Here is a 26,612-nt window from a genome sequence, read left to right as displayed (position 1 = left end):
TCACATCTCAATTAAGTATACTATCCGTGACAACTATTGGAAATCCATCAACCAAGCTTAGCACACGGCCAGCTTACCATCCAAGCCTTGGTAGGCTGTACAGTGTCCAGGGTCTATCGGAATTGGTGGCATGTAGAACTCGCCCACGCCTAAACCAACCATCGCCGCTCCAGCTCGCTCCAAAATGAAACTATAAGCTTACCTGGCTATTAGGATCAGTGTGAAGCTGACGGTGCGAGATATCCCAGCCGGTTGGCTTAATGGATGAGGTAGTCGGGGTCCATGGTATCAAGAGGGTCTTGGTGGTCGAAAGCATATTCCATCCGCTCCTCAGGCTCCATAGCGATGATGTCGTATTTGTTGCTCTGGCCCGCGTGTACCTCCCAATGAGTTGCAAAGGCCTCAAACTAAGTGAAAGTCAGCTAAATGGTGAAGAATTGACGCAGCTAGGCATACCGCGGCGCTGAAGCCCCATCTATCCGGTCCGGGCTCATGCTCCTCGAAGATTGCCATTTCTTCATCATCGTATCCGTCGGCGATGCTGTCAATTCCGTACAAGCCCTTGCCTTCGATATCGATGCCATGTGCGTTCACGTAGGCCACCACGAAGTAGGGCCATGTCTGAGGGTTTTCGTTGCCATCCATGTCGAAGTGCATAGCTGTAGTGCCTTCTCCGTCATCTGCGAAGTCCAAGAACATGGAAAGAACCATAGGGATGTTCTTGACTTTTGAGCCCGGCTCCAAAAGGTCGGCACGCTCAAGTGCGTTCAAGCTAGTAAGAAGGCATCGTCCGATGATATCCATAGTCGCAGACACACGCGCGCCATCGTTGAGACCTAGAATACATCAATCAGTTATTGCCGTTTCTATGCGTCATAGCTTTCTCGTGGCCTACCAGTCCAGTGAGACATATCACTCGTGAACAGCCAGATCGCCATAGCCTCCATGTACACGAACAGTCGGTGAGGATCGCAGTCCTCCTTGTTGAACTCCTCGTGGAACATAACCAGCTACCAACTGTCAGCCTTTCGTTCTCGCTACACATATAGATCAACTGTGGGAACTACTTACCTGATTCTCAATGACTTCTTGCAATCCATACCCAGCAAAGTCGTTGTAGATGTACATGCCGAAGTTGTCAGGATTCCTACATTCTGCATCGTCTTTGTAAGTGTTGACCAGATAGTTGGCCATGTTGGTCACAGTCCAGCGCCATGAGGGTGCTTCAGCGGGAGTCTTCTCCAAGAATCTCTTGCTCTCTTCCTGGGCACGCTCCATCTCCTTGGCTCCTCCAACCTCAACTGATTCTCCGTCGAAGGATTCGCTAGTTGCATTGTTGTAAGCAGCGTCACGCCACTCGCGACGTAGATCCTGCCAAGGGCGGGGCATGCAGCGGTACTCGAGTCCCTCGGGGGATGCCATTTTATCATTGACGATCTTGGCTTGCTGTACATGTCTCTTTAGCATTGAAGTCCGCTAGCTGATTGCGCAGCATCGAAAGGTCCGAAGATGCAAGGATGAAAGAGGCTGTGATCAATGATGATAGAGCGATAGAAACATACAGCAGCGTTCTCTGCCTCGTGCTGCTCTCTCGCAGTCAATTCATCGTCCGTGGTCGCAGACACAGAAGTATCAGCGTCAGCATCCGCTTCATCCTCTTGTACGGTGACCTCCGACTGCTCTGAGATCTTCTCAGGAGCTTGAGCAGCACCCGCATCATCATTTTCGTTCTCCGCTGCCTCCGACAACTCCGCAGTCTTCTTTTGAGGTCGAGTTCGAGTAGCACCAGCTGGCTGGGCACCGTCACTCTCATCGTCGTTTTCCTTCTCAGTAGTCTTCACACGCTTCGAGACACTCCTAGGAGGAGACGCACTGGACGCGTTGGCGTACGTCTCGAATAGCTGCCTCTTCGTGGGAGGCATTGTCGATGATGGGGAGGATTGACTTGACTGAGACAAAAGAGTGTGGTCCACCAGAAGAAAAGACTGGGGACGACGAGAGAAAGAGTGTAGTTTGTAGGTTTGCAAGTGAGGAGCTATATTTAAGAGACATGAGGTGGGAGCTTGGACCATTTGACGTCATTGCCACGCGAGAATGGCAAGCTGTCACATGTCGAACAGAACATCTTAGCGAGCAACATATGCGATTGCTTGCTCCCGGGTGGCCAAAGTGAAGATTGGTGGTTGACGAGGGGGATGGGAAGTCAGAGGGCTGAGGATCTTGAAGTGGCCCGTGCCCTTAGGCTTATCCCACTGGGACCAGGGAATTGCTTTTTCACCAACTTTAATTCTACGACTGCTGAGTTTTTGGGCCTACAGTTATGCTAGCATGAGGCATTTCAGATTGAAAGATTGATTTAGTCTGGATAGGCTCGGCAATGCCTGATGGCGGTTATTTTGGAAGGAGAATTATCCGCTTGTTGCGCTCAATAGTGGCCAGGCCATTGCTTCACCCATTCTTTGATCTGCTGGACCTCGAAATCAATGACTGCTTGCGCGCCCGCGTTGGCTACGCCGTTTGCAGTCACAAGGTCCGACGTGTGATACCCGCCAGGTACGACCTTGACCGGAGTCTCCTTGGTGCCTTTGAAAGGTCCTCCGGGACGCAGTTCCGCGGAAACGGTCGCCTCGCGCCAAGGATCGTTGCCCCCGTTTCCGTATACCAGACGAGGAATCTTGGTTGCATCCCTAAATGATCACTGGGTTAGCCTACTGATTGGAGGGGAGCAGAGGCAGCTAACGTACCAGCCACCGGTGAAATCATTCACTGCTTCATAGGTCCGTCCTCCACTCAAACCGTAGGTAAAACCATTCTCTTCTGGGAAGAAAAGGCCACATTGACGGACCCAGTACTCCTCGTCGACGAGACGTGACACAATTGACGGACGATCTTTAGGTGCACCCGTTTGCCAGTACCCGAACGGCTCGTTGCAAGTCAACCACACCCACTGCCTATCGACGACGTTGCTCAGCGTATGGTCAGTAAACATGGGGTTGGATCCGTTGAAAGTGTCAAAACATTCCACATTGTAGCCGCCCTCGAAGTAGCCGTATCCTTCACAGAAACCGGGCAAGATGGTGTCGTTGAAGAAGCTTGCATAGCCTGCGAGGGCCTTTTCGAGACCCACTCCCTCGGCACCAGGAACAGTTCCACTTCCCACGTTCTCGACTGCATCGCAGTAGTCAAAGAAGCCCGTGTTCTTGTAGAATTGGTTTCCCTATCAGATATGTAAGTAGAAGATTCAAGAAGCGAGGATAGATGATAGCTGATACTTACTTGCCAAAGCCAAGGACCGTTTTGCAAAGCCCTAAAGAAAAAAATGTTAGTAATGGATTTTATTCAATAGCGGCTCCTAATTCTGAATAGTGTTCCACTTACGAAGCGAAATCTTCGAAGTGCTCGACTTCACCAAGACCAAACATATCCTTGAGAGCAAATTTCTCGTCATCCGAGCCATCTGTACCGATCTTGTCAACGTGATCCACAATGAGTGACATGTCTTTGCTGCAATTCTTCGGCATCCCTTCTTGGACCGGAAGGAAATACTGCCAGAAGTTGCCGGTAATCTCGACCACAGCGCTTGAGGCTAGGTAAGACCAGAATGTTCCCGGAGAAGTGGATGCCACCCATGCAGTCAATGCACCACTGTAAGAACCTCCGACAAGAACCCAAGGTGCCCGATGAGCCTGGCTGGTACCATGCGGGTCGAACGGAAGCTTGACAGTTTTCGCAAAGTGCACTAAATCCGCAATTGAGTTCTTCAGCGTCAGATACTGCAGATTCTCCGTAGACAGATCGGCATAAGGAGAAGAAACACCCCAGTAGCGGTGCTCGATGATCACAACGGCGGCGTCAATTGCTTCCGCAATTACTCCAGTGGTCCGGTTTGTGGTAAGGTAAGAGTTGTAGCCCGTGACGTTGACCTCTCCTGGTGTCATAAGCACAACGGGCGACCCTGGGCCTTTCCAGTGCTCGTTGGAATAGTAGTAGAACTGTTCGAAGGTTCCAAGCTCTGGCTTGTCATGGTCAATATATTGGGTGAATGTCGCGTTCGCAAGCGAAGTCCGGCCAACAGTTGGTGGATTGGGAGGGTGGAGCCAATGATTCCGGTGATTTGGGCGGTCGCGCGACGAGTATGCTATTGCGGATGGGACATTGACTAGACATGAAGCCAAGAGCAGGAGGGTGCTCGCGACTCGTGAACGGAAGACGACCATGATTCCTCGGAGCAGGATACCGGTACTGAATTGAATGAATGAGAGGGACTAGGGGCAACAAACCAACGAGTGGAAATGTATGACTTTAAGGGAACTTGATTAGCCGTAAGATCATCACAATTACTAGGAACAGAAGGTATATTGTTTAATAACCCGTGATTGGGGCGAACCAATAGGAAGCCCTGTCGCCGTACGCTTGGACTTACTAGGCAGGTGTCGGCGCTAGAGATAGATGTCGGTACCTAGGAACTCTAGGATATCGTAGACGAACGCCTTGGCAGTACCCTTGGAGTCCAAAGATTCTGACGAATGATGTTGCAGTTGACAATGAGAAAGGGGATCTGAAGATGTAGGCAAAAGGAGAGCGGCATTGTGTCTTGCCTGTAGCTAGACAGACGTTGTATTGTCCCAGATTCTCCGTCGCGGAGCCTCACAACCATGGTTCATTCACCTGTCAATGCAAGTCAAGGGCCCCATCACCTTCCGCTCCTGTCGTGACGTTCCGAAACCCCTCTCTCCTCTTCCGTACTACCTCCTCCCTGTCCCATTATTATCGCGCTGGGGACCACAATCTTACTAGCGAGCACGCATTCGTATGAATAGACAATGCTACTAAAACATCGAGCAAGTGAGAAATGTGTCGAGTGCCGCAGTTGACATAGGGTTGAGAAAAGAATAGGATGTGCTAAGGACTACAACCTTGGCAGTCTTGCGAATGACCCATAACGTCGAGGATAGGAAGAACACGTGATGATTGGGCATTTCAGATCCACCCCTATACCACCGGATGTCTACCAACACAGGCTAGCAGGAAACAATGTTTCAAATGACACATGTCGTGGAAGAAAGGTTGGAGCACGAGATGGACAAGTTCGGCCGGGGCTAATCGGAGATAAAATGCTTGGCAATCTAATCTAATCTGAGCGCTGCAGAATATTTCCACCAGCTGCAAAAGTCCATCTCTTCCATCCAAAACCGCCAGCATGCCGGAGAGGGCCCCCTTACGGTATGGAGATATCAAAGGGCACGCGAAGGGATCCACAAGGCCACCAGGACCCACCGAACCCCCTGACTCCATCGCACGAGGCAAAAAACGAAAACGCGACGAAAGTCAACAGAAGCCCTCCACAGATCGAACAATACCTTCCAAGACAATGGCTACTATCCCGAAGGCGCAGTCTGAGACAGTTTCAAAGCCAAAGCTGCCCAAGGTGAATGGATATGCCAATGGCATCCAAAGGCCGGCGAACGACCTCATCCCTCATGGTCCTAAGAAGGCATGGAACTCAGACAACCGCGACCGAGGAAACGTCCAGAATGGGGTCTCGCAGCATGGAAACCTCAGAAAGACCCGCGAAACACTCCTTGCCTCCCGCAAATCCCTCCCGATATGGTCCCACGCCGACGAGATCCGCCAGAGCCTTCGCGACTCAAATGATGTCTTGCTTCTGACGGGTGAGACTGGTAGCGGAAAGAGCACACAGGTCCCACAATTCCTCATAGACGAGTCTTGGTGCACTGGCTGTATCGCCATAACACAACCGCGTCGTATGGCAGCCATATCCTTGGCGCGTCGTGTTGCGGAGGAAATGGGCTCTCCGCTCGGCTCCAGGTCGCCGACGAGCAAGGTCGGATACTCCGTGAGATTCGATACGTCTTCGTCACCGGGCATGAGGATAAAGTTTTTGACTGAGGGAATGCTGTTGCAAGAGATGCTAAGTGATCCGTCGCTGAAGAAATATAGCGCTGTTATAGTGGATGAGGTACACGAGCGGAGTGTGAACGTGGATCTGCTGCTGGGCTTTCTGAGGAATTTAGTGGTTGGAGACAAGAAGGGCAGGGGTGGCAGACCGCTGAAGGTAGTGGTTATGAGCGCGACGCAGGACACAGAAGCTTTATGGAGGTTCTTTGACGCCGGTTTTACGAAGAAAGGCACACAGAACGGAGAATTGTCCAAGGAAATGAATGGCAAATCAAAGAAACATGAAGATTTGGACTCCTCTTGGTCGGGCATCTCCTCATCTGGAGATGAAAAGTCAGTTGCAAAGCGAAACCCAGGAAAGCCGAATGGCGTCCTGAAGACGAACAGTAAACCTCACACCAATGGCGTTACGAAGAAGGAATCAACTCCAGAGCCAATCGAAGTATTTTCTGATAATATGTCTATATGCTACGTCAAAGGAAGGCAATATCCTGTAAAGATATCTTATCTACCGGAGCCAACGCAAGACTTTGTAGAAGCTGCTCTAAAAGCCATTTTTCAAATCCATACAAAAGAACCTCTACCGGGAGATATTCTCGTTTTTCTTACGGGGCAAGAGGCCGTTGAGAGCTTGGAGAAGTTAGTAAATGACTTCGCACCGGGAATGGACGAAAATGTTCCGAAAGTGAGTGGTTATATTCCAGAATTCAAGTTTCAGGAGACTTTTCTTTTTTTCAAGTCGAGTCTTTAGTCCGTGATGCCTCCGGTGTCGTTCTATGCCTAGTAACTGGTATTCATTACTTGAACTTGACACTCGAAATCTACACAAGCTGACCGCACCAAGATCTTAGTGCTTCCACTTTTCGCTGCGTTGCCGCAGGCTGCTCAGCAACGTATCTTTGAGCGTACTCCTGACAGGACCCGCAAAGTTATAATTGCCACTAATATCGCCGAGACCTCTGTTACCGTACCTGGTGTCCGCTATGTTGTTGATGGTGGCAAGGTTAAGATCAAGCAGTTCCGGCATCGACTAGGGCTAGAATCGCTTCTAGTGAAGCCCATTTCACAGTCAGCTGCCATTCAGCGGAAAGGTCGTGCCGGACGTGAAGCTGCCGGCCATTGCTATAGGTTATACACGGAGAAAGACTACCTAAGCCTAGAGCCCCGGACGCTACCGGAAATACTGCGAAGCGATCTGAGCCATTCTCTTTTGACCATGAAAGCTAGAGGCGTTGACGATGTACTTGGGTTTCCCTTCTTGGATCCTCCTCCTAGGGAATCTCTTGAAAAAGCACTACTTCAACTCCTTCATCTTGGAGCTCTGACTGAGACCGGCCAAATTAGCGAGCTCGGATTGAAAATAGCGAGACTTCCCCTTACGCCGGTCCTTGGACGCGCTGTGCTAGAAGCAGCTGCACCGGAAAGAGATTGCTTACTGGATGTCATTGATATCATCGCTTGCTTAAGTGTGGAGAATATCTTCATCGACCTTAACTTCCTTACCGAGGAAAAACGAGAGGAGGCAGAGAGCGCTCGACATTACCTACGTCGCCGAGAAGGTGACCACATGACATACCTGGCAACAGTCCAGGCGTTTGCAGCCGAGCATGCTGACAGGAAGGCATGGTCGCAAAAGCATTTCGTGTCTCACCGGACTATGCAGAACGTTATGGTATGTTGCAGTCAATTCAGTTGTTGGCGTAGCTATACTAATGAGTTCTAGGACATTCGTAAACAGCTCCGTCAGCAATGTCTCCAAATGAAGCTTCTTTCCGCATCCACCGACCTCGATGCTCCTCCGGCACCATCCGAGGCACGCACAAATGCGATTCTGCATTCTCTCCTCCGAGGCTTTGCTTCAAATACTGCTCGACTAATGCCAGATGGCAGTTACAGGACCATGATTGGGAATCAGACCGTCGCGATCCACCCCAGTAGTGTGCTGTTTGGGAAGAAAGTGGAAGCGATTGTATTCAGCGACTTCGTGTTCACTACTAAAAGCTTTGCGCGTGGGGTTAGTGCAGTACAGCTGGATTGGGTGAGCGACGTTATAGCAAGCCTATGAGGGACTTGTCTGAATGTAGTAAAGGCTGATGATATGTCATTAATAAAAAAAAAAATTGCTTTTGCGCCCTCCAACGCATATTCTAATGCTATCATCTCCTCCGTCCTACAGCCCCAGGGCCGCCTCCATTAGCAGCCTTATCCGCAATGCTAACGACCTCTCCGATACCCGCTTGCTCTTGCTCGTCTTCAAGCGCGCGGATCTCTTCGCGGCAGTCCCACCATTTCTCTTCTGCATGAACGAACGCTGTTGTCTTAAGCTCTTTGACCGATCTGCCTTGGCCTCCAGTAATCCTGCTGAGTTCGTCAATGACGATATCTTGCCATTGATTGGATGTTCGAGCGTAGAAATCACGGAGAGACTCGAAGGGTCGCGGATGCGGTAGCGTATCTGTGAGAGCAGACGTCTCTTCTGCCGACCCAGCTTCTTCTTCCGGCTCCAGAACGTCTTTCTCTGCTGCAGAAGGCCCCTGTGACACAGATGTAGCTGCAGTACTTGCTGTCTCTGAATGGTCATCCTCCTCATCGGAACTCTCATCGTCTTCGTCGTCCTCACTATCCTCATCTTCACTACCCTGCCAATCCTCAATCTCACGCTTGTAGATCTCCTTGACACCATCCAACTTGCCCAGATCAATTGCCCACACCTCATCAAACGTGTACTCGCGATCTCCCTTGTCAAACGTTCCACCAAAGATATACAGTACATCATCTTGCACTGTAAGCTGCGCATTAAACCTCGGATGCGGCATCTCGAATATCTTTGGCTTTTCTTCCCTTTTCTCTTCCTCATCTTCCTCAAGCTTCGCTACCTCTACAACACCCTCACCCCCATCAAGCTTTCCCGTTGCCTCTAGCGCCGCTAGGTTTCGTAGCAGTTCTTCTTCGTCTGCTTTACCCCGGCCCCTCCTCCCCCCCCGCTCATTTACAGCTACCTTCTTCGAAACCCTCGGCCGCCTCAACGTCAGCGGGAAAAAGCGATTTCGCTCCACGTTCCACGCGAACAGGTTGTTAAAAAACTCGGACTCAATCCCCTCCTCGCTCTCCTCTACATCATGTACGCCCCCAAACAAGATTCCACGCCCTTTATGGAACGCCATCGTAGCACCCGCCCGTGCCGGGTTTGGCAGATTCGCGGGTTTCTTCCTACGCTCCCAGTGGAACTTGGGAAGCGTCGTTGATGGGGCGTCTGTAGGGGGCGGTACAATGCGGAGGAACCAGGTATCTTGATGGACCACCGGTTTCAACACCACGCGGGTTCCACCCCCGCCGCCTCCGCCTTTAGATGACTGCTTCCCGCCTGCAGTCGCCTTCACGCGAGAGTAGCCTCCGTACAACACCGCCCCTTTTTCGTGCGGGAGAAAAGAGAAACTGCTCCGTGCGTCTGGCTTTGCGCTCGCGGGCGGCAGCACAGGACTGTGCCAGGTGAAGTTCGTGCAGTCGTAAACCCACAGATCAGCAAGGTACTTCGTCGTTGCAGAGGTATCCTGAAAGCCACCCCAGAGGAGAATGTAGTTCTTCCAGTAGGTCATGCGGTGGCCGCTACGTGCAGGTGGAGCGGCGTTTTTGCCTTTTGACTCTACACGTGTCCATTCGCGGGCACTGGGCTCGAAACGCCAGAAGTCGTTGTAATGGTAGAACGTCCCTTGTTTCGGGGACGAAAACTCCCCTCCGAAGAGGTAAATGTCTTTCGTGTTGCCGCCGCGGCACCAGGCGTGGCCGGATCGTGGGAGCGGCGAGTTAGGAGAGGTCACGAGGCGCCACGAGTCTTTAGAAATGTTGTAGATGAAGAGGTCGTTGTAGAAGGATGCGGTGGCACCGTTATAATACTCGCCGCCGAAGAGGAAGAGCTCATTGTCACTTGCGGGGTTGGCGATGAAGGTTGAAGAGGTTCGTGGCGAGGGAGGCTCGCACGGGACTTCTGTGACTTTGAGAAACTGTTCTTGCTTGCGGGCAAATTCGGCGAGCACAGCATCGAGATCTACGTCTTCGGCATCGCTGTCATCGGGTTTGCCTTTGGTCTTCACTTTCTTCTCCTTTTTGGTGGCTTTCTTTTCTTGCTTTTGGGCTACGCGGACCTTTTTCTCGGCGGCTTTGGCCTTTTTGTCTTTGGCCATTGTGACTAGGGATTGAAGAGCTAGTGGAAGAGTTTTCGTAGATATTGGAGAGACACGACTTCTAGACTGAAATTGAATACCACCTGAGTTACAATGCTTTCATGAGTGGCGTGCTTGAGAAAATTTCTGCGTAATGTCTCACAGAATGTGTCTTACAGCTAAAGTGTGTGATGCAATATAACTGCTTTTTAACAGTTCGAGCTTTTCAAGTCACCTAGTAGGCTCTTGCAAGGTTGGACGACGTGTGGTGTTGAGGATGAGCTGTACAATTTGTGTGGGGGGGCCGTTTAACGTAAGTATCATGGGCGCTACCTATATTAGTCTAGCGCATACTACCGAATAGTGGGGCCCCACCGATCCATCAACAACTTCCATCCAATGCCATCTCACCACTTCCCAGGACAACCACCTGCATCAACCATGGCTATGGTAAACGCCGCCAAGATCCTTTCTCAGAAGACCTATCAAGTCCCAGGTAAAGCAGCTCAAGCCTTTACTGAAACTATGAATCCCTCGTACCTCCCAGGAATGAATGTTTGCTCACGACTCATCGTGATCATCACCAGGGAAGCTTAAGATCACCGAGCACTTCTTTGAAGTCCCACGCGATTACAGCAATCCCTCATCAGGTCCCCTCCAGCTGTTCGCTCGCAGCTGTCAGAAACATGAGAAACCAGCCTCTGGCCCGGACCCCGAAGCCGACAAGAAGAGCGCTCAGCTCCCGTGGCTAGTGTACCTCCAAGGCGGTCCCGGTTTCGAGTGCGGCTCTCCGCAAAACAGCGCCTGGACGAATGCTGTCCTCGACAAAGGCTATCAAGTCCTATGTCTTGACCAACGTGGGACAGGCCTAAGCAGTCCGCTTTGCGCGTCCTCCCTTGGCCTTAGAGGCGATGAGAACGTCCAGGCTAAGTACATGAAGTCGTTTCGCGCGGACAGTATCGTCAAAGATTGCGAAGCCATACGCAAGGCGTTGACGAAAGACTTCGAGGGGGGTGAAGAGAAGAAGAAGTGGACTGTCATGGGCCAGAGCTTTGGCGGGTTCTGTGCTGTCACGTACTTGAGTTTCTTCCCTGAGGGACTGCGAGAGGTGTTCCTGTTTGGTGGACTGCCGCCTATGGTGGATAAGCCAGATGAGGTGTATAAGAGGCTGTACAAGAGAGTCACGGAGCGGAATGAGGCGTATTATCGGAAGTATCCGGAGGATGTGAAGCGCGTGAAGGCGATTGTCAAGTTGCTGCAAAGGTTTGGTGACAGTACGGTCAGAACTCCGAGTGGTGGAAGCTTGAGCGCGAGGAGGTTTCAGAAAATGGGGCTACTGTTTGGACGTCATGGTAAGACTTGCTTCGATGTGATATCGAACACATGGGCGAGAGCTAACGATACTAGGTGGAATTGACGGAGTCCATGGTATGTTCGTTTGATTGAGGCCCGAAGAGCCTGATTTAACAGCCCTAGAAATCGTACTCCGCGCGTCCACCGATCTCGACCAGGTCGGACACCTAACGCGTGGGACCGTCTCCGCAATTGAGCAGACTGATTCCTTCGACGACAACATCATCTACTCTATGCTACATGAGCCAGTATACTGTCAGGGGTAAGCTAGCACATGAGGTTATGACTACTCATTATAGCTCTTCTCCGTTCATTGCTTCAATCTCAACATGAGGTCCTTTTTGCTTCTATCGTTACTCTCGCATTTACGTTTATCTCGGCCCTCATTCTTGTTTCAATCTCACCTCTCGCTACTGCTTCCGTCTCGAACATTTTTGTTCCTTTCATCGCACCTCGGTTGCTCCATACGTCAGATTCTAACCAGTCCTAGACAACCGTCCAACTGGTCCGCCGAACGTCTCTTGCCCGCATTCCCTCAATTCGCGCTCACGACCCCCGGCCCCATTCACTTCACTGGCGAAATGATCTATCCGTTCATGTTCGACACGTACGCTGAGCTGGCCAAACTCTCTCACGTCGCACATAAGCTCGCCGCTGATCCGGACTGGCCTGCACTCTACGACTTGGACCAGCTCGCGAAGAACGAGGTTCCGGTATACGCGGCGGTGTACTTGAACGACATGTACGTTGATTATGATCTGAGCGTTGATACAGCAAGCAGGATCAAGGGATGTGAGACCTTTGTGACGAATGCGCTGTACCACAACGCGGTGCGGGCGAAGGTGGATGATGTGTTGAAGGGAGTGTGGGCGTTGAGGGATGATGTGATCGATTAGGCGGGGTTCTTTACTTCTGTAGAAGTCAAGCTAACGGAAAATAAGGCTTGAAGCTTTATCAGTTCCAATCAAGGCTATATAAAAAGCATCAAGTAGTACCTGTACCTTACTGGTGGAAAGTCTGTGCTGTCATTCGCTGGGCAAAACTCATCAGCCGCAGGAGGCTTGGCTTGCACAGCCACTTGTACGTGGAACTGCGGACAGCGGACAAGCAAGGCTGCAAGGCAACCATACTTCACGCTTGAAGGACCTTCTCCCATTCCCATCTCAACATCAACAGGCTTCGCTTTTACACTCCAGAAGAATCAACATAGCAAGTGCAGGATGTACACACCTCTGGATGAATCAACGAACGAAATTCGGGTTCTGACCTTTCCGCCAAGCTCAGCGTGCCACAAAAGACAAGAATACGGGAAGAATGGAATTGGCTCTGCAAGAGGCGAGGATCCTGACTTCTTATCTCTCGATGATATAGTGGAGTGTGCCATCGAGCATGTCTCTCTCCGACGCTCTATCTTTGGCTTACCAAAGATACACGGAGACACAGGAATACCAGATGTGGCAAGAGAGCCCACTCACAAGGTGGACGGGTAGTCCACCATGGGCGGATCCTTTCGCGAAAGCTGTTGATGATCGTGAGGCACTGATTGAAGGGTTTCCGCATCTAGAGCGCTCGATAAACAGGGACTTCCGTTACGATTGGGGAGACTTCGAAGCCCTATCATACACGTGGGGAATTCAAGCCTCTAGGAGAAAATGCTGCCTCAACGGGAGCATTATTGAAGTACCTGCCAACCTCGAAGAAGCCTTGCATGCTCTTTGCGCCCTTGAGGAGAGGGAATGAAATACTGGATCGACGCTCTTTGAAACGACGATACCGAAAGGAACCACCAAGTCAAAAGAATGTTAGAAATTTACAGAAGTGCCCGTTGCGTCATAGTCTGGCTTGGTACGTCTGGCCTTTACCAAGATGGAATGGCAGTGGGCGTCATGAAAGCCACCTCTATACGCCTAGATCGAGCGAGCCACAGTTTCCGCCCGCACTTAGATCCATCGCGGTTGAGCAAAGAAGAATTGATAGCTTTCTTCGCTCTTATTACTCGACCTTATTGGGCAAGATTGTGGATCATTCAGGAACTATCTGCGAATCATAGGTCGACACTTTTCCTCTGCGGGAGGCATCTCATTCACTCGAGAGATGTTCCGCGAGGAGGTCTCTTTTTAACATCGGAGCTCTCAACAAGATTATTCAGGGCCCCAACGCGAGTACATGGAATTTCTCACTCGAAACAATGGCTAGCTACAAGCAAGATCATCTTTTCGACTTGATGACGAACCGCCCCCACTTAAGGGCGCATGGCGACAATACTAATAAGATGCTGAATATGTGTCGTAACGGACAAACGTCTGACCCCAGGGACAAGGTTTACGGCTTGCTCGGACTCTTGGACGAGGCCATCTCGAGCCGCGTCTATCCCGATTATTGCTTGTCTGAAAAACAAGTCTATACCAATTTTACGAGAGCTTTGATAGAAGGAAAAGAGCGACTGGACGATCTTTTCCTCTGGACAGGAAACGACCTACCTGAAGCATGGCCGTCCTGGGTACCTCGGTGGTCCGTGCCTTGCGATCGTTTTAATGGTATGTATTGGTGACGTTTTGGGATAGGTGGCTTCGCCCGATAAAAGTCCAAAGAATGGGCTTCAGATCACCTCGCATCTTGTTTGACCGACTGCTATTTTGTCGCGGATACTTCATTGATGTTGTGAATGGAAAAGGAAGCATCGTATCAGGCTGCAATAGCGTAGATCCGCTTAGTAGGCCCAGCCTGCTGAGTGGAATACTACAGAAGAAACACTCCGGTGCCGCGGCAGGTGATCCCGGAATTTTCAAGGTTCTCGGAGTCACTTTAAGCATGCGGGCCAGGACAGAGCCAAAAGGGAGCGCGTTACTTATACCTTGGGTTCGCACCCCGCTGCAAGAGGACAGAGAGTATGAATCACAATGGACAGATAAGTTTCGAGAACCCTCAATCAGGCAATTCTTGGACTGGCGGATTGCACATGAGGATCTCAACATACACGGTCGGCCGTTTATGGACTACTTCCCATGTTTAGACGAGTCCCATCCTCCTCCTCAGGAATCCCCTGACCCATTGGAGCGGGCGGGGGAATCTATAACTGGCAGACGACTCATCATGACCAAAAATGGGTATCTGGGCGTAGCGCCTGCATGCACCAAGCCAGGCGACTTTCTTGCAATCATGATAGGCTGCAGCTTTCCAGTCATCCTCAGGCCACACGGAAGCTCTTTCGGGCAGTTGGAGAGAGCTTTGTCTATGGCCTTATGGGGGACGAAGAGATCGCGAGTGTAATTGATGAGGGATGTTTCTCGCAAAGAGTGATTGGGATCATCCAGGACTATGAAAGAGAATTCTGAGGCAAGGACTTAAAATCGGGATGGACACAGAGGCTTATCTGCTTTTTGCTCCCGCTGACGCAATTTCATCAATGGAAAGAAAAGGGGCAGAGGTGTGCTACCCTACGCTTCTGACAAATTGAGGGGAATACCAAAGGGTCGTGTGGAACTTTTGGTGTCATCTATGCTCCTAGGTCTCCAAGAGAGCTCGTTGGCAAGAGAACTCGGAATACAGACAAATCAATAGCACAGAAACCTGTTGGCAATAGTACCATCACGTCCCGTTCGCAGCCCTCCGCATCCTCACCATAATCCCACTCGGAAACACAAAAAACAGCTTCAAAACCCTCCACTCCGTCTTGGGGCCCTCAAGCTCAATCTACACAGCCGTCAGCACTCTTCTCATCCACGTCCAAAGGCTCACTCAACATCCCAAGACTTACCTCAAACCGTCCAAACAGCGTGGCCACAACCTTATACAGCTCCACCATCGCAAAGGGCTTCCCCATGCATGCCCGCCGACCCGCGCCAAACGCAAGCTCCGCCTGCCGCATCCCTTTCACCCTCGAGTCATAAGACTCCACACCCTCTTCTTCGGCCTGCAGCCATCGCTCGGGCCGGAAGGTATCGACGTCCTTCCCATATACCTCCTTCGATCTGGCAACCGTCCATGCGTTGACTCCCACAAGCGTACCCGGCGCGATCTTGCGCCCGTCACGGAGCTCTAGCCCGGCGGGCGGGACGACACGCTCGAGGATGTTCCCGATGGATGGATGTATGCGGATTGCTTCGCTGATGACGGCGGTGAGGTAGGGGAGCCGGGAGGCGGCCGCGTAGGGGGCGGGGTAGGGGAGGCGCGCGGTAGTGAGTTCTGAGACGAGGCGGGAGTGGGCGGCGGGGTTGCGGAGGAGGTGGTAGATGAGGGCGTTTAGGATGATAGCTGTTGTATCAGCGCCACCGAGGAGCTATTCGAAGGAGGTATGTGAGCGATTGGGGAACAGGGAGGTTGGAGGAAGTGATGATGGTTTACGTGAAGCATTAGATAGGCCACTACGTCGTTGTCCCCGACGAAGTCAGGGTAGTCGACTTTGGCTTGGAGGAAGCGGTTGAGGAAGTCGTCATGCGTTGCCAGGGCGGGATTCTGAACGCGCTCGAACATTCGCTGGGCGCAGAGGCTGGCTGCGCCGGAGAAGGTGGGGAGCTTGAAGGGGAGGATTGGGTTTTTGGCTAGCCATTTGTCTAGAGTAGGTACTTGGCCGACCTATAATAAGAAGTTTCAGCATGCGGATTCGAAGAGAGTAGGGCGGGCGGTTACCAGTGCGAAGTATCTCATTAAGAACTTGTTGGTAGCAATCGCGTCTTCAACGTCGCCACCAGTCTCGAGGAATCCCATTTTTTTGCTAAAGGTAAGCTCGCTCATAACGTCCCACGTATCTGTAATAGACCTGATTAGTTGAAAGTGCTGAGAATCGATCTGATTACTCACAGAGGTGTATCCAATCCGCAATATCAAATAATTTCCCAGTATTTAGACGTTCAATGAAGCGTTCTTCGATGTGTTCGCAAAGTGACTCGAGCGTGCGGTCTACAAAATGCTCTATTTTGAGGATGCTATTCATGACATAGAACTTGTGGATTGGTTTGATGTACTTTGAGTGAAAGTCATTGCTCCGTGTGCTGAAGACAGACTCAACCGTTTGCCCGTCCTGCACGGCGTCCGTGACGCGGTAAAGGTCGCTCTTCGCCCTCAAGTCAGTAGATGGAATACATTGATGAGTATCACTAGAGGAATAGACTTCTACCAACCTTGACGAAATCACCTCTGGTATCATATATCGTCGTGATCAAGCTCGGATCACTTATACTGACACAATTGGGTCCAATCCGCACCGCGCTGCCATATTTCTCATGCAGCTTCCGTTGGGTCTCGATGTGCGTACCAGCCCAGTGGCTGTATAGTCGCCAGAGATCCGTGAGCTTGGCCAAGAAAGGGCCAGGGATATCCCTGATTGGAGAGGTGAGATAGCTCCACAGAAGGCGAGAAAGTAGAAGGATTATCCCTAGGCTGGTAGCCGTGAGGAGAAGTGACAGAAGATGTGAAGTCATGATGATAGTCGTGGGAAAGGTGAGCCCTGTAGACAGTGAATCACCCATGGAGGTATCAGGTCCAGTGTATATGGACCTGCTAGGAGGAGGTTGCTGATAGTATGTTGTGCGAGGAGCTGGATTAGCAGTCGCCAATGGGTTTATGGAGGTTGCTGTCAAATCGATGGCGGGGCTATAGGGTCCGACAGACGGCCCGTGGCTTGCACGTGCGCTTCTCGAGCGTGATGAATATTTCATTCGTCACTCGTCACCTACTACGATATATCATGTGCTGTGTCGCAACGACGCTAACCCGAACCCGAGGCTAGGGCATACGCCTCGTAGGTGTCATCCGCACATTTGCCAGCAAGGGAGGTTGTCATCGTGTATAGAGATAGTATGGCGGCGACATCTATCAGGCTGGTTGTGGCATTCTAGGTTCGCGGGAAATCACTATGTGATATGAATAAGAGGTTCCCACACCTCCGTCCCAAAAGAATGTATGCTTTCCTACCTCCCAATATTTACGAATGCTCCATCGCAGGAGGGTGGGAAGAAACGATCTCGGCTTCAAGACGCTGGGGTTATAATATAGAAGGAGGACTAGGAATGTTCTGAGTGTTGACTGAAGGATGGATGAAAGGAGAAGTGAAATCGGCCAGAAAGTCTTGTAAGAGAGGCCGAAAAAAAAAAGAAGAACTCGTCAACCTTTCGGTTCATGGAGACTACGTATGTAAGACGCAATAGGATATGTACAGACTTCGTTTCGAGTCTTCCTTCGATAGAATGGGTTGAAACAAGAGGAAGCAACGGAACCAGTCGCGAACTAATACTTTTACTCATGAGTCAATGACGTATCCAGTATCCCAGTATCCAACCGACCATAAAAATGTACAAAAAAGAAACGAAGACTATCTGCCCCTTCCACCCTGCTCTTTGATACCTCGTATATTTTCCTTCTCTTTCCTCTTCCTACCTCTACTCGCTCAGGCCACAAAATTCACATCAGTCTTCGGCCCCTCATCCTTTTCTACCATAATCTCCGCTGCCCGATTGACTAACTTCTCCGCAATCCCATCTGTAACCCCATGTTCGCGTCTACTGTCTACCATCGCCCTGATCAGCGCGCACGCTACATCCCGCCCCTGGTCGACGTCCTTCTTCGTCGGCAGATTCGGCACATGCAGAAACGTAACCGGGCGCTCCTCATCCTTTTGCTGGTAAAAGTGCGCCAGGGTATTATAATAAATAAACCCGCACATGAAGTTCCCCGCATCCTCGCTCGGCCTAATATCGACGTTGGAATCTGGCAGCTGCGCTCGCCACCGCCGCCACACGTCGTCGGTTTTGAAGGCGGTTTTGAGGATGGGAGGGAGATGCGGCCAGCGCGCGGCCACTTCAGCTTCGGAGAAGAGCTTACCATCGACGTCGGGGATGGAATTGTAGCCGGTGCGGTGGGCACCGCGCTCAAGAGTGTAGAAGGTGCGGCCGGCCGCGAGGCCGATATGGAAGACGATATCCGGTTTTGGGACGCAAGAGTCTATGATGGCGGGAATGATATTGGTGACGCTGTGGTATGCGACACGGATAGGTTCGTGGTGAACGATAATTCGTATTGGCGTTGGGTGGAGTGGCGTTGCGGGGAGGATTGCTGGGAGGGTGCTCGCTATTGACCAGGAGGAATTGACGGGATATTTTTCTAGAAAGGGCTGACGTTGTTGGTATTTCTCTTGAGAGGAGGGATAATAATGAGGTCTTGGGAAGGTAAAGAATATTGAAAAGTTCTGATCATAATGATGTCGTTGATCTCTGTGAGGAGAATTGGGACAAAGATGCAATTGGAAAAGAGAGGTGTAAAGGAAAGATGGAATTGTCTCCAAAAGGGGAGAAGGGAGAGAGATTCAGAAATTGTGTCCATGAGAGGTACATACTCCAAAGCCCGTTACTAAGACCGTGACTGGATCCTCAGTCTTTTCCTGAGATGGCTGAGGCACCGCAGCTCCTGAGGTTCGAGGCATGATGCAAGAACAAAGTATCCAAACATAAAAGATGATGTGCAGTGGTATCAGCTAGTATCGAGTGAGAATAGTGTACGGGAATGCTTTGCAGCTGGAGAAAGTCAGTGAATGTGCCTCAAAGAGGAAGGACATGATGACGTAGGTATCACTAGGTCTCTAGAGAGGCAAGGGTGCACCGGCACTGCATCGAGGACTACGGGATTAGAGTAACACGACCCACCTTTTGAGCACAAGAGTTCAGACGAAAGTGAGCGTGACTGGAAAATACCTATTGCGGGCAGGTGAACGAGTGGAGTAGTGAATGATCGGCGCTAGTGGCCGGGCCTCGGATCGGCGCGGGGTAACGTATCCCCGCCATGCACGAAACCTCGTCGATCCTGCATGCTTCAGGTATTGCTATGCAACCACCACATGCATCACCCTGCACAGGGCAACGGCAGGCACGGCGGCACGGCAGGGCGAACACGTCGACATTGCGTGTGGGGCCGATATGTCGCCTGCATATCGGCCGTGGAGGGGCTCCTCGTACGACCCCGCCATATATATACTCGTCGCTGGCTAACCTACTGAGAAGCACTTTAGCATCAGTCTAAACGTCATATTCTAGTTCTACTTGTATTGCTCTTCACACTACTCAGGTCATTAGGAATTCCCCCTACCAAACCTCAGCCAATTGCTATAAAAATGGCCCATAAACCCAACGTCGCCATCGTAGGCGGCGGCATCGCCGGCCTAACCCTTGCCATCGGCCTCCGTACGTAAGGTCTTAGTACACATATCCCAATTCTCTGGTGTCATTGTTCCTGGAACTGTGTTGAGCCGTGACTAAGTCGTGTTTGACACCCTTGACACCCACTCAAGTCGTGTTTGAGTACCCAATTCAGCCGCTTTGAACTCGGTAGTCGTGTCCTAAACACGATTTGGGTGGCACTCAAGGACAACCAACACCAGAGGATTCAGTATCTGTCCCAATCCACTCCCCATCCTTCATGAAACCCCGCTAACATGTGTACTACCACCTTAAGTCAAGCACGACGTCCCAATAACTCTCTACGAAGCCGCCGCGCGCTTTGGCGAAATCGGCGCCGGGGTGGGCTTTGGGCCCAACTCGGTGCGTGCGATGACTTTACTCGACCCGGAGATCAAGGAAGGCTTCCTGCGGCGCAAGACGGCGAACCAGTGGCCCAGTCACGAGAAGCTGTGGTTCAGCTGCCGAGTCGGGGATGCGCGGTATAAGTTCCCCGAGGGCAGTCAGGTTGGCGACTTGGTCTGCGATGTCGAGTTTACAAACCCGAACAGCCGGGGTGGGGTACACCGCGCGCACTTTCTGGATGAGATGGTGAAGCTGGTGCCGGAGGAGCTGTCGCGGTTTGGCAAGAAGCTAGTGGACGTAGAGGAGGCGGGGGATGGAAGTGGGGATGTGGTGCTGAAATTCGCGGATGGCACCAAGGCGCAGCATACGGCGGTAATTGGGTGCGATGGAATCAAGTCGCGGACGAGAGAAATCTTGCTCGGGAAGGATGATCCTGCCGCGAGAGCTGTGTTCTCCGGCAAGTATGCGTACCGGGGGCTCGTTCCAATGGAGAAGGCGATGGAGCTGTTAGGCGAGGAGAAGGCTGTGAACAGTCAACTGTATTTCGGCTATCATGGTCATGTGCTGACATTTCCAATTGAAAAGGGGAAGACAATGAATGGTGAGCTCAACTCGAACATACATCCCGCACTTCCGGCTCCACTAGAGCTATAGACTGATGCTAGCAGTTGTCGCATTCGCCTCTCGTTCCGCTTGGCCTTCGAAGGACTGGGTCGTGCACACCACAAAAGACGAAATGCTCGAAGACTTCGCCGAGTGGGGCTCCACTGTCCACAGCATCATCTCCCTGATGCAGAAACCGGATATATGGGCGCTCTTCAACCACCCTCCCGCGAGCACCTACCACAAGAAGCGCATCTGCATTCTCGGTGATGCTGCTCATGCGTCAACACCACACCAAGGCGCAGGTGCCGGTATGGCAATCGAAGACGCTTACATCCTGGCCAATTTGGTGGGAGACGCTGTGAAAGCAGGCACTGGAGTAGCAGGCCTCGAGACAGCATTCGAGGCATATGACCTTGTTCGACGGCCCAGGACGCAGAACTTAGTAGAGACAAGTCGGGAAGCCTCAATGCTGTATGATTTCGAACTTGAAGGCGACGATTTGGAGGCTATTGAGAGAAATATAAGAAACCGCATGGGCTGGATTTGGGACGTAAATCTTCCGGCAGAACTGGAGAGAGCCCGAGCTATTGTGAAGTGTAGGAAGTAGAGCTGTACCGTTTGGTTAATCTCTAGGTAATGCGTAGGTCAGCAAGGGCGAAGAATTCAAGAGGAAACATGTGTAGCATGTCTAGAAAGCTTTCAATACGGTATTTTTAATCAGAGGTCTGTCTTCCTGTGCTATCCAATGTCAACCGGAAATAAAACGAAAATACGGTACAAATCATGTCTACCGAACGACTGGGATGATGCACCATTACGTGCTCACCACTGCCCTCTTTGAAAAGACTAAATCTTTAGCCAATCGAACTGCGAGCCATGTACAGCTTCCCATCAACCTTCAACTACACATCTAAACCTCCCTTCCAACCACCACAACCATCCCAAAAATCCAGATCCTACGTCACGCTGCCCCCCCTCCCAATATCCCACAGTAGTCTCCCACCCCAACCCTAACCATGCCCACCGGCCCAACAATAACCTACTACTTCTCCTTCATCTCCCTGTGGTCCCACATCGGCAGCGCGCACCTGCACGCCCTCGCCGCCCGCCACAACGCCCGCCTCATCTACAAACCCATCAACCTGCCCCACATCTTCTCCATCTCCGGCGGGCTCCCCGTGGCCCAGCGCTCCCCCCAGCGCCAGGCCTACCGCCTGCTCGAAATGGAGCGCTGGCGCCGTATCCGCGGCGTGCCCGTCACACCGCACCCGCGCATCTACCCCGCGGACCCCTCGCTCGCGCACCGCGTGCTGCTCGCCGCGATTGAGGAGGAAGGGCATGACAGCGGGCGCGTGCGGGCATTTGCGCAGAGGGGGTTGAGGCTGGTGTGGGCGGAGGAGGGGGATGTGGCGGATGCGGGGACGGTGGCGCGGGTGGCGGGGGAGTGTGGGCTTGAGGGGGGACGGTTGGTGGAGAGGGCGGAGGGGGAGGGGGGGTTGAGGGAGCAGGAAAGCAAGCTAACGCGGGAGGCAGAGGAGGGGCGGTTTTTTGGGGCGCCGGTCTATGTGTATAGGGGGGAGCCGCTTTGGGGGCAGGATCGGCTGGAGATGTTGGAGGAGGTTTTGGGGAGTGGGCGGGAGGCGATTGCGTTGCCGGTGGTATAGGGGGGTTGAGGGTGGGTTGGATTGGATTGGGATGGGGGCTTCTATCTAGGTATGCTATGGAAGGGCAAAGTTTTGTGGTTGCAGGAGACTTAGGCTCCAGGTTGTGCTTTTAGAGAATCATCTTGAAGGATGGATCTCTGTCGTCTCCGTACCCGATGTACTTGTCATATTTTCCTTCGGCCTTATCTTTGTTAACTTTCAGACAGTACAAAACGTTCAGGACACTACCATCTAGTTAGTAGATTGGAGGAGAGATATGTCGGGTAAGGGACGTAGAAATCAGACTTACGCCAACCAAGCATAGCAGAGGCACCCCATCACAACATTATGACTCTCATAATACACCGGCTTCTGATCATTCGGATAGAGAAACGCGGCCACGATTCCCCCGCAATTCGCTATCACCAGCTGCATAGCACCTGAGGTGGCACGCTTGTAGTGCCCAGCGCTGTTATTTAGCAGCCATACCAATATTGGTGGTACTGATGAGTAGATACCGACGGCCATTAGGAAGGTCATCCCGTACTTGACGGAGGCGCTCTCCACTCGCGCAATCACTGCGTAACCGATCACACCTAGAGGTAGGGTGAAGAGCACAAGGACGCCGCGCAACCGCAGTCGGTCAGATAAGAAGGCAACTAAAGTGCCTGTCACAGCGGCTACGGCGTACGGCGGGACGGTCATGAGTTGGGCTTTGCTGCCGGAGCGGCCTAGGGATACGATGATCGAGGGTAAGAAGAGACTGAATGAGTAGAGAGCGCAGCATATAGCGAAATATGCGGTTGCGTTGAGCCAGAGCTGGGGCGAGAGGATACCGCGAATGACTTCGGACCACTGAAACTATTCTGGCTCGGTAGGGGATCCGAAGATGTAATTGGATGCTTGGAGGCGAGCACTGGCGTGCGAGCGCTCGGTGGGAGTGAGGAAGCTGGCAGTTTCCACGGAGTTCGGGATCAGGAAGATTGCGCTGATGCCGCAGAGGATGGTTAAGATGTACTCTATGATCATGATCTATTTCTACATGTCAGCGTAGCACGAAGGATTCAGGGTAGAGGGCATACCCATCGCCATTTCCCATCCACTATTGACGTTTTCGGGACGTGCGAGAGCCCGGAGGCAAGTAGACCACCGAAGGCCCCCGATAGCGACGCGGAAGAGTAGAATATGCCCACTCGCAGTGCTAACTCTTCCTTCGTGTACATCATTGAAAGATACAGCAGCGAGCCGGGATACAACCCACCCTCGAAGATGCCGAGCAGCGAGCGTACAACGACGAATTCAGCGAAGTTCCGGACGAAGCCGATGCACATCACGACGATCCCCCATAAGATAGCTAGGATGGGGAGCCAGAGCCTAGGGGTGGCAGTTTTGAGGAAGAGGTTTGACGGGAGGTCTGAGACAACGTAGAAGACGTAGAAGATGGACAAGGCGACGGCATAGTGGTGGTTGGTGAGGTGAAGATCATCCTCGAGACCTAGGATTTTGGCGTTGCCTACATTGGATCTGTCGAAGAAGTTGCAGAGATAGAGGATTGCTATAGGCGGGAGTAGTCTGTGGAAAGTGGTCATTAATCGATAACTCAGTAGTTATCTCCGAAGAGGCCTAAGACATGTGGGATGACGAATGATACATAAGCAAACTCTGTAGATGCCTCGACACGAAAGCCTGGACCTTTTTTTCGAGACCTTTGGATATGAGAGGTGTTGACTAGTCTGGGACCCAAGTCGGAGGCTTAGGTTGCCGTTTGACTAGTTCAATGTTTCCGATGTGATTGAGAATGGACAGGTCTTTGGAGGATCGTATGAACTGGGTGGCGACGTCCTCGAGCACTTGGGAGCATGACTGCTCGTAGTCAATCCCAAACGTATTCTGGGTATGGACGTCTGCCATCCCAAGGTGGGCATAAATCATATCTCTTGGATCAGACGCTCCCATTCCTCTCCTCGAGATTATCAAGTCAAAAAACCGGTCATAAGAGTGTACACCAGTTGTTGCGCGATTGACATTGAACCGATTCCGGGCCTCATCCATGTCTGTCAAAGGACGAAGTAATCTACCAAGTTCGCCAGTAGCTACACCGGCAGGAAATGGATCTAGTAAGTGCTCGCATAAGCGTTTCCATTTAGTCCGAGATATTCCACACTGGACCCAGGGATTTGAGGAGAGGACAAGTTCTTGTAGAACCCAAACGCGGCTGAACCATGTTCTAGTGAAAATATCTTTGACGATATTTTTGTATTCACGGATCGATAGCCCCCTAAATTGTTCCAGGAAAGCCCTGCTGTGCCCCAGTTGTCCTGGTGGCCGTAAAGATTTGGAAATATTAAACAGAAGGTCTGTTTCTTGGCTCGCTAGTCTAAGAAAAACGATCGTATGAGCGGCATGCTCGTAGACTCTTCCCATCAGCCTGTCTTGCTCATTTCTTTCCTCAACATCTTTTTTGTTGATACAAACTCCGTCTGCCCATACTCACAGAGTGTTACGATGATCTCGAAGATGCCGAAGTGCTTCATCGAGCGAGGCTGTGATGTTGAGAGTCCTCCTGTCTACCTCGATGGCGCGGCGATTGTTCTGGTCACCCCAAACATATGAGAGGGCAACATAATGATCAACGATGTCATCCTCGCATTCTACGAGTGAAGCGTGGAGGAGCGAACATTGAACTGGCGCGGCAAGGTCCGTGGAAGGCTGAATGACGACCAGCCTGATAGCGTCTGCTCCTTCGAGTCGTGAGTAATGGTAAGGCTGCTGAGATCTCATACTTGGAGGAGGTTTCGACGGAAGACTTGAAATACAGCATACTGTGGAGCTATTAGCGTGGATGATGTTGAAGACAGGAATGGTGAGGCTGAAGGATGGGAGGGAAATACGACATTCACGTGACAATGGTATGTACATATTGGTCGGGTTACCCCTCCCATTATCTATAGTTATAACTTTGATGGCAAGCTTATTAATGCAGTTCCTGCCTCAGGCCTCCACAGCTAATGCCCTGGTCTGCGACAAAAGGATTTTGCCAGGAGGTGAGGATTGGATGACTAAGACACCATCGTTTAACTATAACTAACGTGCAACACAAGCGAGCCGGCCACCTAAGCGAGCCGGCCACCTCATCACCAAAACGCGCTCCGTTAGCTTTCAACCACTATGTCTCAACAACGCAATGTACAATCAATCCAAAAAGAAGGCCGAATCTGCCTAGCTATCTTAGCAATTGATAAGAATCAACTTCAAAGCGAACGACGCACTGTTGTAACGTACAACATCCCTAGAAGCACGCTCCAAGACCGACGCGCCGGAACCACCGCTCGACGCGATTGTGAGCCCAATTCAAAAAAGCTTGCAAAGCTAGAGGAATCAGTTATTATTGAATATGTACTCGATCTGGATTCGCGAGGGTTTGCGCCTAGCTTAAACGCTGTAAGAGATATGGCCAATAAGTTACTCAGAGAGCACAGTGCCGGCCAGGTTGGCAAGAACTGGCCATGCAACTTTGTCAAGCGGACCGATAAGCTTTAAACACGGTTTAATCGAAAGTATAATTGCCAGAGAGCTCTATGCAAAGATCCAAGGATTATTGCGCCGTGGTTTGAGCTTGTGCGCAATATAAAGGCGAAGTACGGTATCACGGATGACGACTCCTACAACTTCGATGAAACCGGCTTCTAGATGGGTGTTATCTCAACAGGAGTAGTTGTTACAGGCTCCGAGAGACGAAATTGACCAAAAGCTATACAACCAGGTGATCGCGAGTGGGCCACTGTAATCAAGGCCATCAACGCATGTGGATGGGCAATCCCGCCGTTCATCATCCTTGCGGGCAAGTACCACCTCTCTGCATGGTACGAGGGCAGCGATATACCGCCAGACTGGGCTATAGCAGTAAGCGACAATGGCTGGACAATAAATAAGCTTGGTGTTGCATAGCTATAATATTTCAATACGCATACAAAGGACCGCACCGTAGGCGCACATCGCTTGCTTATTTTGGACGGTTATAAGAGCCACAACTCGCTCGAATTTAAAGAGCTTTGCAAGGAGAACAATATCATCACGCTATGTATGCCGCCGCACGCCTCGCATCTATTGCAGCCGCTTGATGTAGGCTGTTTTGCGCCGTTGAAAAAAGCATACGGTCGCCAAATTAAGGATCTAGCGCGCAACCACATCAACCACATCACGAAGCTTGAGTTCCTACCAGCTTTTAAAGCAGCATTTAACAACTCGTTTATAAAGAGCAATATTTGCGCAAGCTTTCGAGGCGCCGGCCTTGTGCCGCTTGATCCAGAGGCAGTGCTCTCAAAGCTTGATGTTGTGCTTCGTACGCCGTCGCCTCTCGCCGTGGTGGAGGCTCAATGGGAATCAAAAACACCAAGCAATGCTCTTGAGCTAGGCTCTCA

General features: G+C 51.4%; 15 protein-coding genes across 15 annotated transcripts; 6 read left to right on the top strand and 9 right to left on the bottom strand.

Annotated features, from left to right (window-relative positions):
• Window positions 1-23: 23 nt before the first annotated feature.
• On the bottom strand, window positions 24-1,997 carry BDZ99DRAFT_459125 (uncharacterized protein). The gene is made up of 5 exons (XM_033719088.1): window positions 1,563-1,997; window positions 1,072-1,446; window positions 896-1,010; window positions 457-836; window positions 24-407 (listed from the first exon to the last, which is right to left on the bottom strand). The coding sequence occupies exons 1-5, from the start codon at window positions 1,920-1,922 to the stop codon at window positions 258-260; spliced, it is 1,380 nt and encodes a 459-aa protein (XP_033582159.1). The 5' UTR covers window positions 1,923-1,997; the 3' UTR covers window positions 24-257.
• A 428-nt stretch (window positions 1,998-2,425) lies between these two features.
• On the bottom strand, window positions 2,426-4,217 carry BDZ99DRAFT_377629 (putative serine peptidase; the record flags this gene model as incomplete). Its single annotated transcript, XM_033715079.1, has 4 exons — window positions 2,426-2,687; window positions 2,745-3,217; window positions 3,277-3,307; window positions 3,379-4,217. 4 exons carry the CDS (start codon window positions 4,215-4,217, stop codon window positions 2,426-2,428), a joined length of 1,605 nt encoding a protein of 534 aa, XP_033582158.1.
• Window positions 4,218-5,200: 983 nt separating this feature from the next.
• Window positions 5,201-7,984, top strand: BDZ99DRAFT_549793 (putative ATP-dependent RNA helicase; the record flags this gene model as incomplete). Its single annotated transcript, XM_033726963.1, has 3 exons — window positions 5,201-6,604; window positions 6,764-7,591; window positions 7,643-7,984. 3 exons carry the CDS (start codon window positions 5,201-5,203, stop codon window positions 7,982-7,984), a joined length of 2,574 nt encoding a protein of 857 aa, XP_033582157.1.
• Window positions 7,985-7,991: 7 nt separating this feature from the next.
• BDZ99DRAFT_459123 (galactose oxidase) lies at window positions 7,992-10,211 on the bottom strand. Its single transcript, XM_033719087.1, has one exon. The coding sequence runs from the start codon at window positions 10,098-10,100 to the stop codon at window positions 8,076-8,078; it is 2,025 nt and encodes a 674-aa protein (XP_033582156.1). The 5' UTR covers window positions 10,101-10,211; the 3' UTR covers window positions 7,992-8,075.
• Window positions 10,212-10,504: 293 nt separating this feature from the next.
• Window positions 10,505-12,607, top strand: BDZ99DRAFT_459122 (proline iminopeptidase). Its single transcript, XM_033719086.1, has 5 exons — window positions 10,505-10,575; window positions 10,667-11,431; window positions 11,487-11,507; window positions 11,556-11,694; window positions 11,923-12,607. The coding sequence occupies exons 1-5, from the start codon at window positions 10,521-10,523 to the stop codon at window positions 12,326-12,328; spliced, it is 1,386 nt and encodes a 461-aa protein (XP_033582155.1). The 5' UTR covers window positions 10,505-10,520; the 3' UTR covers window positions 12,329-12,607.
• Window positions 12,608-12,821: 214 nt separating this feature from the next.
• Window positions 12,822-13,486, top strand: BDZ99DRAFT_495017 (uncharacterized protein; the record flags this gene model as incomplete). Its single annotated transcript, XM_033723344.1, has 1 exon — window positions 12,822-13,486. One exon carries the CDS (start codon window positions 12,822-12,824, stop codon window positions 13,170-13,172), a length of 351 nt encoding a protein of 116 aa, XP_033582154.1. The 3' UTR covers window positions 13,173-13,486.
• Window positions 13,487-13,620: 134 nt separating this feature from the next.
• On the top strand, window positions 13,621-15,085 carry BDZ99DRAFT_567074 (uncharacterized protein; the record flags this gene model as incomplete). The annotated part of the gene is made up of 2 exons (XM_033727652.1): window positions 13,621-13,932; window positions 14,178-15,085. The coding sequence occupies 2 exons, from the start codon at window positions 13,621-13,623 to the stop codon at window positions 14,700-14,702; spliced, it is 837 nt and encodes a 278-aa protein (XP_033582153.1). The 3' UTR covers window positions 14,703-15,085.
• Window positions 15,021-16,852, bottom strand: BDZ99DRAFT_485614 (cytochrome P450; the record flags this gene model as incomplete). The annotated part of the gene is made up of 6 exons (XM_033722720.1): window positions 15,021-15,125; window positions 15,190-15,711; window positions 15,777-16,007; window positions 16,062-16,180; window positions 16,233-16,485; window positions 16,553-16,852. The coding sequence occupies 6 exons, from the start codon at window positions 16,850-16,852 to the stop codon at window positions 15,021-15,023; spliced, it is 1,530 nt and encodes a 509-aa protein (XP_033582152.1).
• Window positions 16,853-17,365: 513 nt separating this feature from the next.
• Window positions 17,366-17,818, bottom strand: BDZ99DRAFT_191895 (uncharacterized protein). Its single transcript, XM_033713157.1, has one exon. The coding sequence runs from the start codon at window positions 17,672-17,674 to the stop codon at window positions 17,435-17,437; it is 240 nt and encodes a 79-aa protein (XP_033582151.1). The 5' UTR covers window positions 17,675-17,818; the 3' UTR covers window positions 17,366-17,434.
• BDZ99DRAFT_191891 (peptidase C15, pyroglutamyl peptidase I-like protein) lies at window positions 17,634-19,131 on the bottom strand. Its single transcript, XM_033713156.1, has 3 exons — window positions 19,070-19,131; window positions 18,763-18,940; window positions 17,634-18,540 (listed from the first exon to the last, which is right to left on the bottom strand). Exons 2-3 carry the CDS (start codon window positions 18,847-18,849, stop codon window positions 17,818-17,820), a joined length of 810 nt encoding a protein of 269 aa, XP_033582150.1. The 5' UTR covers window positions 18,850-18,940; window positions 19,070-19,131; the 3' UTR covers window positions 17,634-17,817.
• A 300-nt stretch (window positions 19,132-19,431) lies between these two features.
• BDZ99DRAFT_459118 (mannitol 1-phosphate dehydrogenase 2) lies at window positions 19,432-21,344 on the top strand. The gene is made up of 3 exons (XM_033719085.1): window positions 19,432-19,603; window positions 19,875-20,543; window positions 20,611-21,344. The coding sequence occupies exons 1-3, from the start codon at window positions 19,534-19,536 to the stop codon at window positions 21,153-21,155; spliced, it is 1,284 nt and encodes a 427-aa protein (XP_033582149.1). The 5' UTR covers window positions 19,432-19,533; the 3' UTR covers window positions 21,156-21,344.
• A 220-nt stretch (window positions 21,345-21,564) lies between these two features.
• On the top strand, window positions 21,565-22,212 carry BDZ99DRAFT_549781 (thioredoxin-like protein; the record flags this gene model as incomplete). The annotated part of the gene is made up of 1 exon (XM_033726962.1): window positions 21,565-22,212. The coding sequence occupies one exon, from the start codon at window positions 21,565-21,567 to the stop codon at window positions 22,210-22,212; it is 648 nt and encodes a 215-aa protein (XP_033582148.1).
• A 10-nt stretch (window positions 22,213-22,222) lies between these two features.
• Window positions 22,223-23,780, bottom strand: BDZ99DRAFT_506398 (retrograde regulation protein 2; the record flags this gene model as incomplete). Its single annotated transcript, XM_033724173.1, has 4 exons — window positions 22,223-22,436; window positions 22,502-23,036; window positions 23,109-23,223; window positions 23,274-23,780. The coding sequence occupies 4 exons, from the start codon at window positions 23,778-23,780 to the stop codon at window positions 22,322-22,324; spliced, it is 1,272 nt and encodes a 423-aa protein (XP_033582147.1). The 3' UTR covers window positions 22,223-22,321.
• BDZ99DRAFT_549771 (uncharacterized protein) lies at window positions 23,453-24,978 on the bottom strand. The gene has a single exon (XM_033726961.1). It carries the CDS (start codon window positions 24,613-24,615, stop codon window positions 23,920-23,922), a length of 696 nt encoding a protein of 231 aa, XP_033582146.1. The 5' UTR covers window positions 24,616-24,978; the 3' UTR covers window positions 23,453-23,919.
• BDZ99DRAFT_459116 (uncharacterized protein) lies at window positions 24,453-25,052 on the bottom strand. Its single transcript, XM_033719084.1, has one exon. It carries the CDS (start codon window positions 24,970-24,972, stop codon window positions 24,682-24,684), a length of 291 nt encoding a protein of 96 aa, XP_033582145.1. The 5' UTR covers window positions 24,973-25,052; the 3' UTR covers window positions 24,453-24,681.
• Between the last annotated feature and the right edge of the window lie 1,560 nt (window positions 25,053-26,612).

The sequence above is a fragment of the Mytilinidion resinicola genome (assembly GCF_010093595.1).
Source record: "Mytilinidion resinicola strain CBS 304.34 unplaced genomic scaffold BDZ99scaffold_3, whole genome shotgun sequence".
In the NCBI taxonomy this organism is placed as follows: Eukaryota; Fungi; Ascomycota; class Dothideomycetes; order Mytilinidiales; family Mytilinidiaceae; genus Mytilinidion; species Mytilinidion resinicola.
The sequence above is the reverse complement of the archived record's forward strand: the minus strand, read 5'-3'. Positions and strand labels throughout refer to the sequence as shown.

Bases quoted from the DNA above. Each gene is read 5' to 3' on its own strand.
- BDZ99DRAFT_459122 (XM_033719086.1), top strand. From the start codon at position 10,521: ATGGCTATGGTAAACGCCGCCAAGATCCTTTCTCAGAAGACCTATCAA. The intron at 10,576-10,666 runs GTAAAGCAGCTC...GATCATCACCAG, and splicing joins GAAGACCTATCAAGTCCCAG to GGAAGCTTAAGATCACCGAG. The intron at 11,432-11,486 runs GTAAGACTTGCT...TAACGATACTAG, and splicing joins GCTACTGTTTGGACGTCATG to GTGGAATTGACGGAGTCCAT.
- BDZ99DRAFT_191891 (XM_033713156.1), bottom strand. From the start codon at position 18,849: ATGCCTCGAACCTCAGGAGCTGCGGTGCCTCAGCCATCTCAGGAAAAG. The intron at 18,541-18,762 runs GTATGTACCTCT...CAACAACGTCAG, and splicing joins TCTTAGTAACGGGCTTTGGA to CCCTTTCTAGAAAAATATCC.
- BDZ99DRAFT_191895 (XM_033713157.1), bottom strand. From the start codon at position 17,674: ATGAGTAAAAGTATTAGTTCGCGACTGGTTCCGTTGCTTCCTCTTGTT.
- BDZ99DRAFT_459118 (XM_033719085.1), top strand. From the start codon at position 19,534: ATGGCCCATAAACCCAACGTCGCCATCGTAGGCGGCGGCATCGCCGGC. The intron at 19,604-19,874 runs GTACGTAAGGTC...TACCACCTTAAG, and splicing joins AACCCTTGCCATCGGCCTCC to TCAAGCACGACGTCCCAATA. The intron at 20,544-20,610 runs GTGAGCTCAACT...TGATGCTAGCAG, and splicing joins AAAGGGGAAGACAATGAATG to TTGTCGCATTCGCCTCTCGT.
- BDZ99DRAFT_459123 (XM_033719087.1), bottom strand. From the start codon at position 10,100: ATGGCCAAAGACAAAAAGGCCAAAGCCGCCGAGAAAAAGGTCCGCGTA.
- BDZ99DRAFT_549771 (XM_033726961.1), bottom strand. From the start codon at position 24,615: ATGGGAAGAGTCTACGAGCATGCCGCTCATACGATCGTTTTTCTTAGA.
- BDZ99DRAFT_459125 (XM_033719088.1), bottom strand. From the start codon at position 1,922: ATGCCTCCCACGAAGAGGCAGCTATTCGAGACGTACGCCAACGCGTCC. The intron at 1,011-1,071 runs GTAAGTAGTTCC...GACAGTTGGTAG, and splicing joins AAGAAGTCATTGAGAATCAG to CTGGTTATGTTCCACGAGGA. The intron at 408-456 runs GTATGCCTAGCT...ACTTTCACTTAG, and splicing joins GATGGGGCTTCAGCGCCGCG to TTTGAGGCCTTTGCAACTCA.
- BDZ99DRAFT_459116 (XM_033719084.1), bottom strand. From the start codon at position 24,972: ATGAGATCTCAGCAGCCTTACCATTACTCACGACTCGAAGGAGCAGAC.